The sequence below is a fragment of the Coffea arabica genome, chromosome 11e (genome assembly GCF_036785885.1).
Source record: "Coffea arabica cultivar ET-39 chromosome 11e, Coffea Arabica ET-39 HiFi, whole genome shotgun sequence".
In the NCBI taxonomy this organism is placed as follows: Eukaryota; Viridiplantae; Streptophyta; class Magnoliopsida; order Gentianales; family Rubiaceae; genus Coffea; species Coffea arabica.
Genome location: NC_092331.1, coordinates 59,874,325 through 59,896,212, shown reverse-complemented (window position 1 = coordinate 59,896,212; position 21,888 = coordinate 59,874,325). Strand labels below are relative to the sequence as shown.

Genomic DNA, 21,888 nt, shown 5'->3' with positions numbered 1-21,888 from the left:
AAAAGAAAAAATCTTGATGCAAGATTACTAGCTGTATGACTCCATCACAATCGAATTCTAGCAGAATCTCAATATTAGCACTGATTTACCAAACGAAGCCAACCTTTCCCAACCCTTTGCCACAAAAAGTCGCTCTCCCAGTCTCACCCGATTTGGGCCGCCACTTTCTCTTTGGCAAATGCTTTTACTGTAGGAAACTGAATGGAAAAAATAAATCGAGAATTTTCAGTTCAATGAATATCGCCCTGTACTGTCACGTGAATATCTGGTGTTAAAGAACTAGAGAATTCTGCTTTTGTTTTCTTCCTCACATGCTCTACATTTTCAGCACTTCCTCCTAGATTTGCATCTATGTTATTATATACAGTAAAGACACTCATCCCTTAACTGCTGAATTCATACTTTTTTCCCCTTGTATTGTATGTACCCTTAGATTTGGATTCCAAAAGCTAAAAAGTAAAAGTTCCAAGTCATGGTGCAATAAGGTGATCGAGTTAAGAGGTAATTAAGTATTCAATTAAAGCCAATAATTATTCACCTAGAAAATCTTTCCTGTTTTGTTTTCTTTTGATTCATTGCGGGGAAAAGGAGAGGAGAGGAACGTGAGCAAAAATGGAAACTAATATATTGTACATCCATAAACCATTGTTACTACCATTAAGCCTTAATTTACCACTAATCAAACCCTCCTAATTTCATTATTTCCTGTCGCTGGAGCTTCATATCTCTCTCTTTCTTCTTCTCTTTTGCGGGCAGTTCTAAATTTAGTTAATATACATTGTAGACAATGAAATTTTAATTAATTCTAAAAATTATTATTGATTTATAAATTATTTCTATGATTTATTTTTATTCAATTGGATGCTGCCACATGTCATATATACTTGGAAGTTTGGCTATTCGGCAGCCAATCATGTCTCGCCACATGTTAAGTTGAGGAGGTGTCGACACCAATTAAAATTGTTGAGATGTCTCTGCTAATCAAATTATGCCATGTCACGTGTCTTTATGACTTGACAAAATTATGAATAAATATCTAAATAATTATTTCTTTATTAAAGAGATAATATTTAGAGTTATTTAATCTATGTATATGTCTTATATACTGCAATGGTTCGTTCAGTTAAATTGTGCCATGTCATATGTCTCTACAAGTCTAATCAATTAAGGAAATATTTATTAATTTTATCTCTTTATCAATAAATATAAAATGAAGAGATAATATTTAAAGTGAAGCAATCCTTATATGACTGGATGTCTTATAAGACAAGTAAAGTGGCATACATGACTTCAGACTCTACCCTATTTTACAGTTATAAATAGGGGATCTCTCCACCAAGGCGCACATCACAATCTCATACTTTCATATTTTTTTGAAGTTCCAAGGGTGTGAAGGCTCTGCATTTTCAAATGTTCGAGTTCTTCAAAGGAATGACTTAAATCTTCAAGTGTTTGAATTCATAAGTTCTTCAAATCTTCTATAAATCGACTATTGAATCAAGAAAATGTTTTACAAATTAGAGAAAGAAGCTTTATACAAATTAGAGAAAATTTCAGAAATTATAACTCACATATTTTCTTAAAATTCATGTAATTCATGTTTGTCGTATATTTTTCTTGTCTTATAATTTTCTTGCAAGACAATTTTATCGCGTACATACATGTCTAGAAAATATTTTACAAGTGACAAAATGATAACACAAAGTAGTGGTATAGTTTAAGAAATTCTAACCAGAATACATCCAGAATCCCCAATGTAGCTAGTTTGACAATCGTGACAACCACAAATTGTTTGAGAGGAAAGGAAAAATATATCAACTGACCAGGGGGAGGAAAAAAGAAAAAGAAAAAAGAAAAGAAAAGAAAGAAGTAAAAGAGCTTGGTAGCTGGATAATTTCGGGATAGCCAACTATAAACATATCTGTCACGTGCTTGGTGTTTAGCTAATTCAGATTTAGCTCCTAATTTGTAGGTTTATAATAATGTTCTACCTACGGCCGTAAACAGCTAGTAAAGGGGTCGTTTGTATTTGCTGTCAACATCCTGCGGATAAAGAAGAATCGATCTCCAAATGAAATCGCATCTCTTGGTGTCCATCCTGGGTATCCAAAGTCAACAGAATTTCTGACAAACCCCACAACAGATTTAATAAGATGCATAGCAATGGATAATAATGCATATTAAACCTCTTTTTTCTTGACAAAAACAGGAGAATCCTGTAACTGTTTTTAACTTGAGATAATGATACAAATTTCTCCCCTCACGAACAAACCTACTATCAGCCCATCAATGATAGAATATACATACAATTCCTCTTCCTTTGACGTAGTATATACTATATCAAATACTCAGATGGCAGCTACCTTCTACGACCTAACAAATAGTAATTACTTTCTTGAATTCCCCAGTTCGAAGTGTTAGATCAAGACCGCATGGAAAAAAAGAAAAGAAGGAAGGCAGTTGATATATTGTAGAACCATATGAAAAACAGCCGAATGAAAGACGGTTGATGTTTACCTTTTCTCCAACCGTCTAAATCTTACTAGTATCGAATCACAAGAAAGTTTCACAAGAATTGCGGTTGAAAAACGAAAAAAAGTCTCTTTGATCATCATTAATTCATAGGGTAAAAGTAAAATAAACGAAGAGTTCCGAATGCTGGTAACATGCAGCGTATTATTCTTATTGTTTTTTACGATCGAGTTTCTCTGTCTTATCATTAACATTGTCTGATTAATACCATACTATGAAATTAAATTCTCTGAGTTCAGCATGTGACTGCCCTCTCGCTAGGACGCATGATCCGTTGCAGGCACCATGTGATTATGACTAAGAGAAAGGTATGGAGGTGACTTTGAAACAAAGTTTAGAATTTTGGATTTCAAGTATACTCATTATCAGTTTCATTCCTCTTATTCCTCACTAGAAATCGACAAATTTTCACCACTCTAATTTTAGCTTTAAGAACTGGGGAATCAGCAGATGTATGTAGGGGAGGGAGGTTAATGCATACAATAATTAGAGTTGTCATTTAGATTTCTGAAGAATATATATATATATAGAATTTTTGAAAGTGTATGCCAGGAGTGCAAACGAGTCGAGTCGAGTCGAGTTTTGACCTTATCGAGCCGAGTTTCCTGTTAATTTTATGAAACTCGAACTCGACGAGTTCAAAATATCGAACTCGAGGTTAAAAAATAAAAAAATAATAATTATTTTATTTTTAAAAATATAAAAAATAATTATTTTATTTTTAAAAAATAAAAAATAATTATTTTATTTTTAAAAAATAAAAAATAATTATTTTATTTTTAAAAATGAATAAAATAATAATTTTTTAACAAATAATAAAAATATTAAAGATATATATGTAATTTTACTATTAAAATAAAAAATAAAAATATAATCGAACTCGCGAGCCAACGAGCTTAATGTTTATTTTTAAAAATATAAAAAATAATTATTTTATTTTTAAAAAATAAAAAATAATTATTTTATTTTTAAAAATGAATAAAATAATAATTTTTTAACAAATAATAAAAATATTAAAGATATATATGTAATTTTACTATTAAAATAAAAAATAAAAATATAATCGAACTCGCGAGCCAACGAGCTTAATGTTTAGCTCGAATTCAACTTGATTAACCCGAGTTCGACTCGAACTCGATATTGATCGAATTCGAGTCGAGTTCGTTTGTAAACAGCCCTAGTGTATATATTATCAGTATATAGAAAATTAATTAATTATATAGTATTTTTTTTGGTATCCACGAGCATATATTTGGAACTAAAATTCATTCTAAGGGACCATGAATGTGTTCCAAAATTTCGGCGCCAGGACTGTCTATTGGCCCCTCTCTTCTGCTATTATTTGCATGCGACAAGAAGTACACCTCCAAGCATTATAAAGATTGGAGTACCATATGAATAAACTGAGCAAACTGGATAAAATTGTGACTCTATAAACTGAAAATAATAAAAGGCAAAAAACAAAAGAAAAATCTAAAATTTCACGATTGAGAAATAGGCAAACACTTTAATTGTGTAACAGTATTATTATACATCCCAAAAATTTAAAACCTTAAAAATTTTCTAGTATGGTTTCGTATTATTAGTACTTTCACTGAGCCAAGTAACTTTCATGGTAGTACACTATTTAACTTATTGAACGGTTACCAAAAAAAAAAATTGAACAGTTACAATTATTTTTATTAAGAGTTACTATATGAGATTTATCAGTTGATAAACCATACTCACTTTCATTTTAATGACTAATCTCTGGAGAATTAAAGGGCATGTTTACTACTAGCATAAATCACAAATCGGAATGTAGGTTTCTATCTTTGGTGTAGAGTTGGGATTATTGTTTTCCTCGGTCCCCTAGTCCAGTCTGGGGGGTCTTCTTCTGGCGTGGATTAGAATAGAAGTAACGTAGAAGATTTGTTGTTCCATCGACAAACAAATCAAGCAATTTTTTTTTTTCATCTTATTTTCTGATAGCGCGACGTAATATTTGAACAGTAAATGCAGTAAAATAAATTTTTATTGATCCTGATATTTGTAACAGTAGTTTCCATTCCCCATGCTTATTCCCCCTCTATAAAGTCTAAACGCCTCGACTGTCGAGCGAAGTTAAAATTGGAAAACCCCACACAGAAAAAAATAGACCAATGCAATGCACCCCCTCAAATCCTCACTCACTTTCACTGTCCACCCCAATCCCCAGACTCCATGTTCTCCTCCCCAACCGGTTCCACTCCAAGTCCCACCATACCCATTCCCACCCCACCCTGCTAAGATATAAAAGCCATTCCCCCCATTTCCCACCCATTTCCTCACTCACTCTCTCGCAACAAACTCCAACCCCACTCTTCAACCAACCCAACCACCCACAGATTCCCATTTCCTCCCCCCACATGCCACCATTTCCTCCTCTCCTTACCGCCGCAGCAACCATCTAATACTCCACCAAAGGTTTTGGTACTAATTTTTACGTCAGCATTGCGTAAATGGCGCAGCTTTCTCGCCAACAGTCCGACTTAAAAAACCGAGTGATCACTTGCCTCAACAAGCTCTCCGACCGGGACACTCTTCCCCAAGCCTCCAACGAGCTCGAGTCCATAGCTAAGACCTTGTCCAACGACGGTTTTGCACCTTTCCTAACTTGCCTCTCCGCCACTGATTCTTCCGACAAGTCCCCAGTCCGCCGCCAATGCGTCCGCATCCTCGGCATCCTCTCCGCCGCGCACGGCGACGCTCTTTCCCCTTACCTCTCCAAAATGCTCTCCTCCCTCCTCCGACGCCTTCGCGACCCTGACACCTCCGTCCGCTCCGCCTGCGTCGACGCCGTCTCCTCCATTGCCTCGCACATAACTAGACCGCCGTTTTCTCTCATTTCGAAGCCTTTGATCGATTGTATATCTCACGAGCAGGACTACAATGCGCAGATCGGAGCTTCACTCTGTTTTGCCGCTGCTATTGAGGCTGCGCCGGAGCCTGACCCTGCCGAGCTCAAGAAACTCTTGCCTAGACTGCTAAAACTGGTGAAAAATGATTGCTTCAAAGCAAAATCTGCTTTGCTGTCGCTAGTTGGCAGCATAGCTAGGGTTGGAGGTGCTTCCAGTAAAAATGTAGTCAATAGTTTGGTTTCGACTATGGTCGAGTTCCTGAGTAGCGACGATTGGTCGGCAAGGAAGGCTGCCGCCGAAGCATTGGGGATGTTAGCAGTGGCAGAGAGGGATTTTTTATCAGATTTTAAGTCCACCTGTGTAGCTGCGTTGGAAAGCAGACGATTTGACAAGGTATTTTATCATTGTTGTTCTCAATGGCATTTTTGATGAATGTTTTATTCTATTTTATTTTTTACTTTAATGAAAGTCTTTTCTGAAAACCTGTAGGTGAAGGTTGTAAGGGAGACGATGAATCGGGCAATGGAATTGTGGAAAGGGATTCCGGGAGTTTCAGATGAGGTTTCGGATGAAGCAGAATCCAAGTCCTCCGTGAAAGGTCAGGTGCCCCATGCCTTAGTTTATTTTAGTATTTGGGATTTTTAATTTTAAATTTATGGTATGAGACTTGAATTTGTGAGTGTGCAATGATGGTAAAGGAATTTCTTGAGTTGATTTGTGGGCTATGACCGATGGGAATGGCCAATAAGTTAAGAATGCCTTGTCTTTCATGTTTGTAATTTGGATTTTTTTGGGTCAGTTACTACTTGCTAGTAGTATGACAAATTGACTATGGTAATAATATGGTCCCTGAGTCCCTGACCTAATATTATTTGGGGTCCCCTACTATAGTGTGTCCCCAAATAGCTTCATTTAAGCAGGCAAACAACGAGTGTTTGTATAATGGTTTGTTGCTGCATAATCTTTGTTGTATGTACTCGTACTTTTACCGCCCTACATACTCTGGCTGCAATGTCAAAGCAAATCATTTTGGTGTAAAGTATCGAATGTTATTTTATTAGTAGTTGGTTTTTCATGTTCTCGTGTCACTTTTAAAGTTGCCAATCATTCCTTGGATGATTACCCCTGTTTCTCTAACGTTTCTCCATTTCTAGATATTGAAGCTAGCTTGTTTTCTAGAAAAAAAGAAAAAAGAAATGCTTTGGGAGTTTCTCCATATCCCTTTTAATTAGTCGTCCACGTTGCTTTTGTTAGTTATAAAACTTTGAATGATTCCTTTTGTGTTATATTCGTGGCCTCTCCAAGTATCTGAAAATTTCCTATACCTGTTAATGACATCTAGCATGATGACAATCTGTGCAGATTTTGGCAGTGATGATTTTGGCTATGTGACCCCTCATATGAAAAAAGCAGCCCCTAGAATCAGGTCACCCACGTCCAATACTTCATCTACTACCAACAATCAAAAGAAAACTTCTTTGAAGAGTGATTTTGGCAAACCAAAAGCTGCAAGGTCTTGTCAGGCGGATTTTAAAAGGTTCTCTGAGTGCAGAATTGAAGTTGCTGTACCAGAAAATCCCATTGAGCAGATGAACCAAAACCTTGGAGATTCAGATTCAGAAGATAGTGAAAGCTGCTTAAACAGAAATTTTGAAGCGAAGTGCTTCCCATTCAACCGAAACTCAGATGAAAGAAGCAGGATTGGTAGTTCGAAATTTGGGGCTCGTGTGGTTCCATTATATGGGAATGCAGACTGTGATTCAACTGCACTAGATATCAATGCTACTGATGTGGCTGGGAGCCAAAAAGAGTTTGAAAACCTATCTTTGATACAGAAACAACTTCGTCAGATTGAAAACCAGCAATCAAGTTTATTGGATCTCCTTCAGGTACTTGCTCTCTCTCTCTCTCTCTCTCTCTCTCTCTCTCTGCACACGCGTGTGCATGTGGTTTCGTCTCTCTTTTTTTGCTTATATTTTGAGACCATACTTCTACCTCTGTTAACCATTCACCTGCTATTTGCTCGAGCTGGTCAAGGAGAACCTGCTTTCTTATACCTCATCTTTTGATGTCTAAGTCCGTCATAATCCTTTGTGTGCGTCATGTGTGAATATAGTTTTGAAAGCATGTAATGTTCGTGCAAAATTTTTTTAGAGATGTAATCATGTGAGTTTCAATGGTTTTAACATTTTTCTTTAGTTACAAATTTAAAATTCTCCATTTTGTTATGTTTCTGCTCTGCTTTTTTGTTGATATGTTGTAGCTGGATCAACTGTTTGCTACATTCACTTATTTTTCAAATTTGTGATGCATTTCTGCCAAGAAAAGTACGTTGAAACCGAATTGCTTTTTCATTTGTTGGTTTCGGAGGTTTGCCATGCTTCATGCTGATAAAGATGTAAAACTTGTTATGGTTTTCTTCTGTACATCTGGAAGATGCTTATGCGTTGTTTCACAGTGTTCAAATAGGATTGCATCTTTCTGCTTCTAGCATATGTAGCAGTGAATCCTCAATACGAAACTGAAAAATTAGTGCTGAAACCAGTTTTATGCATTGTCTCATGGTCATGAAATAGGACTGTGTCTTCTGCTTCTAGCATATGTAGCTGTGAATCCTCAACACGAAACTGGAAAATTAGCTGAAATCAGTTTTATGCTGTTGTGAATTTCAGAGTTTTATTGGCCATTCACAGAATGGGATGAATTCTCTGGAGAGACGTGTAAATGGTCTAGAGAAAGCTCTTGATGTGATGTGCAGTGATCTGGCAATATCAACAGGAAAGATTACAGACACTGATGCTACAAGAAATACATGTTGCATGCTGCCTGGTGCAGAATTCTTGAGTCCTAAGTTCTGGAGGAAAAGTGACGGACAGAATTTCAGTTCGAAGGTTTCTTTCTCAAACCGATGCCAGTCACTTAATTATATGCCAAACAAATATGTAAATTCTGAATCATCAAAACTGGAGAGTCCAATAGAGAAGCATCAAATAGGGAGTGTGTCTGCTGTGGGCTTCATGGGAGATGCTCAAGCAGGCTCTAGGGAAACTCCGGATTCCCACTCAAAAAGAAGGATTAATAGGTTACTCAAAGATGCTGATGCGGTAAAAAGTTTCTATAGTGGTGGCCTTGATAGGGCATCACATGCTACTTGTGTACAGAAGCAGACTTGAATAGCTGGTAATTGGCATTTGTTTTCAGTTTCGGCTCCATGCTTTGGAACATTTCATTCGCCCTTCCTCGTTTTCTGCCTAAATAATGCATTCTGCATTTTAGTTGTTAGTGCATAGAGCTTTGTCCTTTTATGAAAACCCAAAAACTGCAGATGTACATCTAATACTTTGATACGTATTTTAATATTTCTGAACAGGTCATGACGAACATGGATGAGTCGCCGCAGGCTCCACATTCAGATGACCGATTGTCCATCATGAATTGAATTAGAATAGGTTCTAGGTTAAATTCCAAGCAGGGAAGATCTTAGTTCGGTAGAATTGCATGTCAAAGGGTTGGAGCACCATGCAGCAGCAATTTTCTCTGTATTTATACCACTTCAAAAAGATCCTTATTTCAGGGTTTATTGTGCACGACATGATGCTGCCCGTCTTGCGTAATTCTGATTTTTCTAGAATGCTTTAGCCCCCATTTTTAAATGAGGAGCAACAATGCCACAGTGCAAAGCGAATGATACTCCCAAATGAGGTTGGGAAGGAAGACTTCTCTGCAGATGTTCTTTCAAATTTAGGCTGAAATACAAGGTCGCCAGCTCACCTCAGATAAGAGAGTTGAATGGTTCTTTTCTCTGGTCCGCAAATGAATGCGTGTAAAGCAATAACTAAATCTTGAATGACCTGCCGACCATTAACCAATGTATTGAAAATCAGCCGGACTGATAGGTCGAATCGGGAACTGGCATGCCCTTGATTTGAGTTAATCATTAACTCAAAGAGTCAATTGAATTGATTAAATTCGATCAAGAATCAATTGAATTGATAAAAATTTGGAAGTTTAATGATTTTTTATTTTTTTTTATTAACCATCAGCCTTAGGCTGATGGCCACCACCAAGCCTTTAAGGCTTTGGTGGGGTGGGAGGCAAGGGTTCGAACCTTGCCTCCCACCAATTTGCCACAGTTGTGGTTCTTCAAAAAATCCAGATGGGTGCGTGGTGCACCCATCTGGTCTGGTGGTGGTTCTTCCCCATCGGTCCCCCCATAGGCCCAGTTGGGTCTCCCCTCTAGTTAGGTTAGAATAGAGTAGAAATAGGAGTAGGGTTGACGATTGACAAAAAAAAAAAAAAAAATGATTTTTTTATTAATTTTTTATTTTTGAAAATAAATATTTTAGTTTTATTTAAAATTGTTAATGTTAAAATAAATAAAAAAATTATTAAAATTTTGAATTGGTTAAACCATGAATTAGAAGGTTTTCTATTCGAGTTTAAAAGCAGTGCAAAGCAAAGCAGCTGAACGATGCTTTACATTTGACGACGAATCATCGATATCATTTGGGAAATGAACACCTCAGTTCGATCCACCTGCGTACTTAAATTGCGTCTATGAATACTCTGTGTGATTGGGATACTCGGTCTTATCAATTGAACGTGTTGAACATTTGAGAACTTGATAATGTAGAAGTGCAGAATCAAAGAATGAAAAGGTGAAGCTTGGAACTCAGAGGGGGAAGAGGAGTGGTTGAATCATGATAGTTGGTGGCTGGCGTACGTAGTAGTGCAGAGAGAACGGAGATTCAGGACAAAGTTGATCAAACGTACACGCTGCTCTCGAACTCACTACTTTTGTCCTTCATACCAAATATAGGGTCCTCCTGCCAGTTGCATCGACTAGTCTTTAGTCTTTACTGAATACTGACTGCATTAGATTTTGGACACGGCATCGATTCTCTTTGGCACTTAAAAGATTTTGTGAAGATCTTTTACGAAGTTCCTCACACACTGATATTCCCTCCTTTGTGGCTTTCAACTTTTTCTTCTTTTTTGGGTAACATGGACCCGTCTGTCTTCACTTGCTTCTCTTTTTTCTTTTCTCCCTTTGATGCAGAACAACTCAGACTGACTACTTCCTATAATTTTTTGATAAAATGCTTTTCCTATATTAAAAGTATTCTTTACTAATTTTACTTGACGCCAAAAAAACGAAAAAAACCACACATGCACGCCTGCGCAAATAAAGCTTTCTTTCAGAGAACCCAAGTGAGTTTGTTCATATTTTTTTTTTTGGCTAAAATTCAGCCAGCTAGTTTGACCTGTGATAGTGGCAATCACCATGTATTATTAGGTGTAATTAAAAGAAAAGTGAACGAATCTTTAGGTATGTAGCCTTTCGTGTTCCTAATAATGCCCTGTATCCATGTTTAGAGAGTTCTGTGCTTGTAATTTGAGCGTAGAAAGCGCATTGAAAATTTTGATTTAATAACAATTATTATTTCATGTCTTACCATACAATAGCCGACGTTAGGTATTAATTAATCAACACTATTAACTACAACATATTTTTCCCTTTTCAAGTTCATATTTTGACACTAAATTGTAATTTTCTAGTTACAGTAAGTTCTTTTACAACTTGCATAGGCACAGGGATGACAATGGTGTGGGTTTGGAACGGGGGACTGCCCCATTGCCATAAAACTCTCCCTGCCCTCGCCTCCGTTTCCCCTGCCCCGTCTCGCCCCGCTTCCTGTATGGGTGATAATTTTATTATTATTATTTTTTAGAAATCTTTATTCAATAGATCAAAACTAAATTCAAAGAATAAGCTAAAATACGGAACTGAAAAAAGTGAAAAAAGAAAAATGAAACAAGAAAAGTGTCGAAATAAAACACTAAGAAAATTAATTAAATTGTATAGATAACATTTAAGAATACTTATAGAACGCGTAATATGCTTGTACCAAATATCAATTAGAAATTTGGATAGAAATGGGATAAAGATTATGTTTAGTTGGCAAAAATTCTATATTTATCATTATTAGATTATATGATATATTACATTTATTTATATTAATAAATTGAAGTGGGAACGGAGCAGGGGTATCGTTTCCCTCCCCTCGCCCCATTCCTCGTCCCCGCTCGCGTCCCGCCCCATTACATCCTCTGCAGGGCGGACACCTGTCCCATTGCCATCTCTACATAGACATGACTGCACGAGTATGCAACAACTATCGCTAGCGAGAAAGGGCCTAAAAATAGAAAACCAGCCACTCATGGGTAGCCCACATTTAGGTAGCAGGCTTTTGAGAATCCAAAAATAGAGCGGTCTGTCAGCATGGGCTCTTCTTGCCAGCCCAAACTCCAACTAATTGGACTGTGACTTTCTAATTTTTCTCTAGAATGGGCTCTGTTTTCTGGAGAAAGCAACGTGGGGTTACTTTGATAACAGATCCACCAGATCAGTCCATCATTTGTTGTCAGCTGATTGTTCAAGTCTTTAAGACGGATTTGAATCCACTGTTGACAGATTTGACCTTGATCGGTTGAACCGTTGTACTCAGTTTGGCTCGATTATTGGTTTAAAATTTAATTGAATTTTAAATTAATAGTTGAGATAAACTCGAGATCGAATCGACTGATCTCTCGACTATAAAAAGTCCTCAATTACACTTACAATCTTGAAGGACTCGCATTTTTTTAAAAGTGACCCATTGTCAGATATTCCATGTAAGTTAAAGCCTATTTGAATTGTAAGTTTTTTGAATTTTTGTATAAATATATAATGTAGTAAAGTGATATATATGGAATAAAAAAATGATTAAAAAAATATGTCAAATAAATATTTCAAAAAATTTTGGACAAAAAGTCACAATTGAAACAAGCTCTTGGGCTTTCAACCTCTTATCCGGTCAGAAAAGGATTGAAATCCTTGCCCGACCACGTTGAGTCGAAATGCTAAAGCCATGCTTGGATTGCTTGTTTCCGTCGGAAAATATTGTCGTTTTCCGTGATCACATTTCCCTATCACCTTTTTCCCTCACATATATCAAATCGCTACAGTAATTTTTCCATGAAAAATGACGGAAAATGCAATCCAAACACAACCTAAGCGCGTTGCTCAACTCTTTTGGTACCACATCATTTGACATGGAAGAGAACATGTGCCAGATTTGATATGAAGGGAATTAAATTAGATACAAGAGGACCATGCTAAAGATGACGAGTATATTATTACTCTCCTCCAATAAAACATAATTTTTTTTTTTTTGGTACATGAGAGAGAGGATTCGAACCCAAAATCTCTTATGCACAATTCTTTTCACCTTACCATCCGATCCAGTCCTCCTCTAATAAGCATAACCATTTATTCTTTAATGTCCAGTAACAACTGCAATATAACTCTAGTGAAGTTCCCTAGCATAGTTGGTAGTTCCGTACAGTTCCTGATTTTATAGACAAAAACCAAAATGTCTCTTAATGTTAGATTATGCAAACAGAAACCCGCTCTTTTAATGCCAATTGGAAGGAGCTTTAGATGATTAAAGAAAAAAGAAAAAAGGTAGAGAACATATATTAATTCCTTTTCCCAGCCGAGCTTGGAGAATCTCTCTCTTTCCCAGTAAAATACAGCCCAAAAAAAAAAAAGAAGCAAACCCCAGTGGACCTTTTCCAGCATAGTTGTCTGTTGTCTGTCTGTCTCTATTAAAGCGTGCAGTTTACACTTTAAAGAGGCGGATTTAGCGGTATTAAACCAATCAACTGCGGGCTTTGTGCACACACAGGTGCTTGCATATTCTAGGAAATTTCCATTATGTTAGTTCTTCATTCCTTGCTTTCCTAATATTTCTCCTATGACAATTATCTTTACTCGTATTGTTCTTTTTCATACGCGTGTAGATTACGTCGTTGAGGCCAATGTGGACCAACCAGCGGTCAAGCAGCCAATTGCCGGCTAATATTTAATTATGTCCGCTCAAAGTTTTTAAAGTTATGATTAAGGGGGAGGGATGTTACTGAATGATGTTAGTTACTTGGCAAAGTTTGCCATAAACCTGATAGATGAAATTGTGTGGAAGCAATCCTTTCCTGCATAGCTTATTATTTTTCATTGTGGCTGTTGTTACTTTTTTACCAATCATGCAGTTGTCCAAACTAATTTGGTTGATGACCAAACTAATAAGCTTCAAACTTCTGTTGGCTTCTTGTTTATTACTACTACTTATTACAAACAAGCTTAAGATAGGATAGACTTTCGTGCAGTCTGGTTCCAGTTTCTATAGCTAAACTAATAAGCCAACAAAACAATTTCAAACAAAGCACGTCGAGGAGGACACAAATTCCGCGTTTGGAAATTCCCTAAGCGGTGGTTAACTTGGATGACAATCTGGCACTAATCACACGTTATGATATGTTTCTGACTTTTTGATACTACTTGTGCATCTGGAAGCTTCCTCGTCGTTTGTGTTCTGAATATATTCCCAAGTACCGTCTGGATTATCAAGTAGTACTAACTATTTAGCAGAAGCCATCATCCCATCTGTCACGGGAGTCGATCGATAATTTGCCAAGCTGTTAACCTAATCATCGAACACTTGATGACAAGTTTTTTTTTTTTTGGCAGGCTGTGATGATTTATGCATATAAATGAAAATTCATCGTATAACAAGATTAAGTACTGGTCCAGAAAAAAAGGTAAAATAATTGATGGTTCGGTTCGAAGTACTCTATGACAATGCACTCATGGATTGATTGCATTTTTTTTGAATTTTTTGTAAAAAAGTTACTGTAGTGATTTGATATATATGAGGTAAAAAAATGATTAAAAAATGTATTCACGAAAAACATAACAATTTTGCTTTCCAAACAAGGTATGGTCTGCCAAATGCATAGAAAATTTTTGACAAAAAAAAAAAAAGCATAGAAAATGGAAAGTCGTGCAGGCCGATCACTCTTGCTGATAATATGAGTTACTAAACTATGTAGGGATACAATCAATTAAAAGGACAGCAATTTGTGACAAAATAGCCTAACTGGCCTGGATAATAATAAAATAGCAATTTGTCTACATGCATTTTATATATATATATATATATATATGGAGTAGATGATGGTCATTGGTCCAGGTTCAAGGCCAACACCTCATTTTGTTCCTTTTTATAATTGTATCTTTCTTTCTTTTATCAGCTGGCGATGAGGATAACGAAAGCAACTTCTAAACTTCATAAGAGGGGAAGGGAAATGGAGTCGTAAAGATGTCATAGATAGAACAATTATGGTCCAATGAGAAAAAGCTAAGCCAGAAGACCCCAAAATGAATTATGATATCTATTCAATCATTAATCAATGAAACTTAGTGATTTTGATAATGACAATGAAACAAAGTTTGTACATACAAAATTCATATGCAAACTGTGCGGATTTGTTGAGCAAAAGTGATTCCGTAATGGTAAGCAAGCATTTAAGATAACTGATGATCAGCTCATTTTGTTTCTTTTTGCTCAGTATCGTTAATTAATATATTTTTTTCCCTATCAAAATTAAGCAAATTTCAGGTAGAAAATCATCACTATGCTTAAGATAAAGTACCGTGTTGTTGTTGTTAGCGTTCTTTAGGTAATGAGCATCATAAGAAAGAAAACTCCTAACCAACCCCCCCCCCCCTCCCCCCAACCCCTACCACCCACAAAAAAAAAAAAAACTTGGAAGGGGAGAAAAGTGTAATTGCGTAAAATTATGATGGCAACAAACGCAGATAATTGAGTTGAATTTAGAAGTAGAAAGGAATTGATTAAATAATGGAATTCACTAAAAATCAAGATAGATATAAATATGGAATCCCTAAAATGACGAAGGAGGAGTAGGAATTTTCTAAATAATAGACTAGACAAAAGCTGAAAGTGAAACTAGAGATGAATTCCAAAAACAAAGATGGGCTATTCCCCATACAAAAAAAAAAAAATTTAAAAAAATGAAGTGAAGCCTCCGGTGTTCCAATAGTGCTATGCGACGCCGGCCCGAGCACATTCTTGACGCGTGACAGCCAAACGCTGGGATTCAGTAGGCTTTAAGAAAACGAAAGACCCCGTCCGCCAAAACTACGTCATAGCCATTTGCAATTTCTTTGGACAGGAGATTATTTGATCAAATATATTTGTTTACATCATTATTACAATTTTCAATACACTTTTTTATCTTCTTAATTATCTTTTTATCTCACATACATCACATCACAATAATATTTCAAATAATTTACAATCCAAAGCTGAAAAACTTGACCAAATAAAAAGGCAAACAAGCTGAATGAATAATTCTCCATGATTCCAATAGCATATTTATATCGTTATCCTTATGCTTGACAGTGGTTTCACTTCGATCTCTCATTTTTCAAGCTCAACACATTTGGTCCTTTATTTACGAGTCTAACCTTATTTTCATCCATCACATTTCAATATTAGTGAATTTTGTGCATTATGTTTACAAAATTTTATTATAAGAATGATTAGGTAATGATTAATATTACAACTTCTAAAATGAAAACATGAATGCACGAAACGCAAAAGAGTTAAAGAAAATCTCGGCATAAATTTAATCACCGAAAATCTATTTTTTTCTTCATTACTTTTGAATGAGGATTCCTTTCCACTCTTTCTCTTCTTTTAAAACATCAAAATAAGAATAGCTTAGAGTTAGAGATTATTACTTGGTGATTTGTGCTTTATGACCTTGGATAGAAGTTGGGATGGGATTGATAATTTTTTTTTTAAAAAAAAATGATAAAATTATCAACACATTTTTTAATTATTTTTTAAATATTTTTGACATACTTTATTGTTTCATATACAAAACATTACAGTATTATCTTCAAAAAAAATTTATAAATTACCTTAAATCCAAACAAACCCATTGTTCTAAAACACAAAGAACGAAAGAAAAATATGAGAATCTATATCTATATGTATTGAGGAAGGGGTTTTTAGCAGAAACCCTCTCAATGGCTTCTAAACTTCCCATTCTTTTTTCTAGATTTTTGTATTTATTTTAATATATAAAAAGTAGTGGGTTATAACCAACCCTATCACCAATCAAATTTAAAATTTAAAGTTTTTCCACTATCTAATTCATAAACTGTTTATAGTTGTTATTTATATTTTAAATCATTTTTACTTCTTAATTAAAGACAAATGCTCATTCGTATGCTATTTTAATACAATGTTACATTTTTATAATTAAGAAATATTTGTCACCACACTAACCTTATAACCACCCTTACAAATGAATTTTACAAATTACAATCACTTTTCAAAAAAATCACAAATGTGCAACTAAATGTAAAGTTGAGGGGGTAAAGTGCAACTAAACGTAAAGTTAAGGGGGTTTACTATATTTAACCCTAAAAAAATCCCAATAACGTAACAAGTAGTGGGTTATAGATTTTTATATTTATTTTAATATATAAAAAGTAGTGAGTTATAACCAACCCTATCACCAGTCAAATTTAAAATTTAAAACTTTCTCATAATCTATTTCATAAACCGTTTATAGTTTGTTATTTATACTTTAAATTTTTTTTACTCCTTAATTAAAGACAAATGCTCATTCACATGCTATTTTAATACAATTTTAATTCGCAAGCATACAGCATGATCAAGAAATAGCAGAACCAATTAGGACTAGATTTTGACAAAAAAAAAATTAGGCCTAGATGGAACTGGCACGTTGCCGTAACTTGCGATGCCAATTAGGACTATTTAGTGTTTTTTTTTTTTTGCAAGGAGTTAGGACACTGTAAAACTTATTTAGGCAAATTTTACCTTATCGGTGATTTGAGTATCAAGTTATTGAATATACTACAAATTCTATAATATCAGTCTGCTACAAAAAATAATATTTTACTAGCATGTGGTATTTGTGTACGAAATTTCAGAGGTAAATCAAATGCTTTTACTTATAATTTATATAATTTGAATAGTTTTTTAGCGAATATAACCATACTATACAGGACCATCACTTTGTACAATTGGAGCTAGCAAATTGTATATCAATCACAATTTAGATTTTGCTCGATACCTAAGCAGTTGGTGAGTTCCATCAATAACACTACATCAAACTTTTAATGTTGTTTTATACTCTTATAAACATGTATTTCAAAAAATTGTAGGTTTGAAAATGATACATGTGCTCGAAAGTTAGTTACCTGATTGATGTCAAGCAATTTTACAACATCACAAGTATTGTTGATAGTAAATTCAAAGAAAATATGGATATCCGAATATACAATCATACGTACGGTAAACTTACTCTATTTAATTTAATTACTGCACAAACTTTTTAAATTTATAATCATAACCTATACCTTCTTTCATTCTTACTAGATTAAATATTTTCGAATATTTGCTTACATTCAGAGCATTAATATAGAAAACATTTTCTATGAGCTATGCAAAAATTGTGGATAACTATGTGAAGGTTGTTTTTTAAAAACAGTGTTTATACATTGTAATGACGTGGTCGACACTGTTGTTAGGTAATTAATTTCATATACCTTTAATTTCAACAATTTTTTCTGTATTGTATATAACATTTTATTTGGCAAACAGGTACAATGTTAACATACAAATTAAAGATTCCAGTGGTAATATGCATCTTAATCTACAGGACAGACATGCACGATTCATATTTGATTGTAATGCTTCTTATCTCAGAAAATTACAAAGGAAGGTAAAATTTCTTGATATATGTTTATTTTTTATAATGCTATTTATAAACTATGTAAAAAAAATACACTAATTTTGAATTTCGCACTTACTTAATTCTCAGGACAATGGTGATAGGTTGTTCAACCAACGAATCAATTCATGCAAAGATCGTGCATTTTCATTTATAGAACGCATTCCACAAAATTCAACAGAATTAATTAAATCACCAATTTTGGCTTTCGTACTAAAAGTTGATCGGTGTGAAGAGTGTTCGCATCTTCATGCAAGATTATCAAATCGAATGCATAATATTTGTAAGTATTTTATTTTAACAACATTTAATTACATTCATTTTTATTCATATATCATTTATTTTCTAATATAAATTTCTATTATTTTTTCAAGATTTATCTTCCGAAAAAAGGTAATTTTTGAATAATATACACATTCTATCATATTTCAAACTATTGTTAGACAGATATTATATTTTAATTATGTTGGTATAATTTTTTAACCTTTTTTAATTCACCCTTTTATTTTTATTTTTTCAATAATGTCAGGACCGTGCGTAGCACGGGTATTCACACTAGTTATGGATGATTGATGAGGGACTAAATTAGGACAAGCACGAAAGATAAGGACAGGTATACAAAAAAGTGGGATTCTAACGGTCTAAAGATTTTGGGGGTTACTCCACGCGCTCTTTCATGAATGGTCCACGTATTTCATTCAATCCAGCCAGCAAATGTGGACTTTCAGAATCCAGACCCAGCTTTTCTTGTTCCTACATGATTTCGCCACCATTAATTATAAAATCGTACTAGCAAATACCAAAAGCGTTCCTCGGAGAATGAATAAAGCAATCTTCAATTCTATTGAGAATCATCCAAACACGTCCTCTCCGACAATTACCGGATTACCAGCTGAGCAGAACTGAGCATCAGAACCTCAAAAGGCCAGAGGACCTCTGTCGGCGTCCCATCCCACGTTAGATCTACTCCAACACAAAACTTCAACTTAACCCAGAGAAACTCTTTCTTGAATTGAATGCATCCTAGCTCAATATAACGGATTTTTTCCAGACAAGTTATGGATTCTTCAGACCAAAGGAGGAAGAGAAAACGGCTACTTAGAACATCTGCAGCATCGCAAACTTCATATCTATTAGTTCTACCTTCTCATTTATTTTCAGTAAGATCTCTTCTTCTTTGTTTCACCTTCTTCACCTTTCTTTGCCTCTTATCCTACACGGCAAAGATTCATTCTTCAGTTTTTAGGCCAGTTTTGGTAGTTTCTAGCTTATCTTTATTGTCTTCTAGTAGTGATTCCGTTCAACATTTTGATAAGTTGATATCGTTGCCATTTAAGATAGAGGATCGGGTTTTGTTGCCTGATCATATACTTTTGTTGGTAAAGAATAATGGGACAGTGAAGAGAAATCAAGAATTGGATTGTGTTTACTGGAGAAGCATAGTTTCTGAAGGTAGGAACATCGATGGTCTGGAGGCAAGGCAGAGTCTTGTTGCCAAGCTGAATGTTTTGTCCGTTGATGAATATGACGAATTTAGATTGATTGTCAGATGTCCAATTCCGCCTGTCAATTACTCTGCTGTGGTAAATTTACAAAGGCGCTGGAGAAATGGGATTGAGAATTTAGGGGATGAAAATGGCTTACGGGGGATTAGTAATCAGTCAGTTCATAAATGGGAACGTGTGGCCTATACTGCTACTTTGGATGGGGACACTGCTGTGGTGTTTGTAAAAGGTTTGAATCTTAGGCAACAACGAGAATCGGATCCGAGGCAGTTCAGCTGCCATTTTGGGTTGGGGAACTGGGAGGCGGATGGAAAATTTATGCTCACGACAAAAGCTGTTACGGCTGCTCAAGAGGTTGTGAGGTGTTTGTTGCCGCGGAGTATCAAGAAGGCCCCTGAAAAGGCTCAGGGAATTAGGGTGACAATTGGAGTGACACCCCATGTTCGTGCCAGAGCTCATGAGCATGTGGTTTTTCCTTCTGTGGCTAAGATTTTTAGTCCGAAGTCTATCGAGGGTGGGGTTGGTGGTCGGGGAAAGTATGAGCTCTGTGTGTGTACAATGGTGTGGAATCAGGGCTCTGCTTTGCGTGAATGGATTATGTATCATGCTTGGCTGGGAGTTGAGAGGTGGTTCATTTATGATAACAATAGTGACGATAACATCAAACAGGTAATTGGGGAGCTCGAGCGAGAGAACTACAATGTCACCAGGCATGTGTGGCCTTGGGTTAAGACTCAGGAAGCTGGTTTCTCTCATTGTGCTCTTAGAGCAAAGGATGAATGCAATTGGGTTTCGTTCATGGATGTTGACGAGTTTTTCTATTTTCCCTATTCAACACCAAGGCATCAGACATTCAGGGAAGTGGGCTATGCTGGTCAGAATTCACTACGGACTCTGGTGGCAAATGTTTCATCATCCCCAAGAATTGCAGAGATAAGAACTACTTGCCATAGTTTTGGGCCATCAGGATTGAGTAAACAGCCTCCTCAGGGAGTTATGGCAGGATACACTTGCCGACTTCAGAGTCCTGAGCGACACAAATCAATTATTCGCCCCAAGGCCCTTGACGCTACCCTTCTGAATGTGGTGCATCACTTCCACTTAAGAAATGGATTCAAGTACCTAAATTTGCCTCAGAGCACAGCTGTGATAAATCATTACAAATACCAGGTGTGGGATGTTTTCAAAGCAAAATTTTACAGAAGAGTTGCAACCTATGTTGCTGATTGGCAAGAAAACCACAATGAAGGGTCTAGGGATAGAGCTCCTGGCTTGGGAACCGAGGCCATCGAACCTCCCAATTGGCCACAACAGTTTTGTGAGGTTTGGGACACTGGCCTACGAGATTTTGTTTTGGCCAACTTGGTTGATACCTCAAATGGTCTGTTGCCCTGGGAAACATCTTCTTTAGACCAATGAAGTTGGTAATGGTTCCACGCTTGTAGAACAGAGAATTAATTATACACACCCAATTCTTTCCCTACATTGTTTTATGGTATGTTGTAGTTTTTCTTTGTAGACACTCAATGAAAAGGCACCAGTTAGATTAGGAGATTTTCTTGGAAATTATACATTCAACATTAAAGTAACCCTTCTATTTTCTCAGTGATTGATATATTATTTGATTCCTTTCTTCTCACAGTTCATATGTTGAGCTTCTATTGTGACTAATGTGACACGGGCCAAGGGGGGGAATAAAGGAAGACAAGTTTCAACTATGTCAAACAGACTTATTAGAGAGGAAACGCAAAAATAATGAAACCTTCCTTATGATCCAAGCAAATTCAGAATCATATCAGTCTAGCTTGCAACCTTCTGTAAAACAGACACCTGCTGGATAAGTTTCAAATGGAGCTGCAATAGATTTAGCAACGTGAATGGTTGAGCGAGAACAATCTTAGTTTTCAGCAGTTGTTGTTATTGAGGGTATCAATTCAGCGAACCAAAATACAAGAATTAGCAGCCATCAAAAGTTCTATAACTTTCCGAGTTTCAATTTAGTTTATTTAAAAAAAAAAAAAAAAAATACTTCTCCACAAACTGTGGCAGTTAGCAAGATCTCTGTAGTTTTTAGTTTTTCCATCCAATTAAAAGAATAGAACTGCCGCATTTTGATTTTGAATCGTGGTTGGATTGTTAGTTTCCAATTTCGACGTGCGCGATATCAATAGTTTATCGGTTTTTAGTAAGTTCTAACTCTTTGCAGCAGGTCAGATTCCTAAGTGGAATCGAGCTTAGTCTATATCTATTTACGGTATTTAATACCCTTCTTTTTTTTTCTTCTTAAAATATATAGT

At 35.7% G+C, this 21,888-nt stretch overlaps 2 protein-coding genes across 2 annotated transcripts; both read left to right on the top strand.

Moving 5' to 3' along the window:
- Positions 1–4,840: 4,840 nt before the first annotated feature.
- On the top strand, positions 4,841–9,001 carry LOC140021592 (TORTIFOLIA1-like protein 5). The gene is made up of 5 exons (XM_072072804.1): positions 4,841–5,804; positions 5,901–6,009; positions 6,774–7,300; positions 8,084–8,591; positions 8,782–9,001. Exons 1-4 carry the CDS (start codon positions 5,013–5,015, stop codon positions 8,582–8,584), a joined length of 1,929 nt encoding a protein of 642 aa, XP_071928905.1. The 5' UTR covers positions 4,841–5,012; the 3' UTR covers positions 8,585–8,591; positions 8,782–9,001.
- A 9,853-nt stretch (positions 9,002–18,854) lies between these two features.
- Positions 18,855–21,196, top strand: LOC140020971 (glycosyltransferase family 92 protein RCOM_0530710-like). The gene has a single exon (XM_072071643.1). It carries the CDS (start codon positions 19,145–19,147, stop codon positions 21,008–21,010), a length of 1,866 nt encoding a protein of 621 aa, XP_071927744.1. The 5' UTR covers positions 18,855–19,144; the 3' UTR covers positions 21,011–21,196.
- Positions 21,197–21,888: the final 692 nt, after the last annotated feature.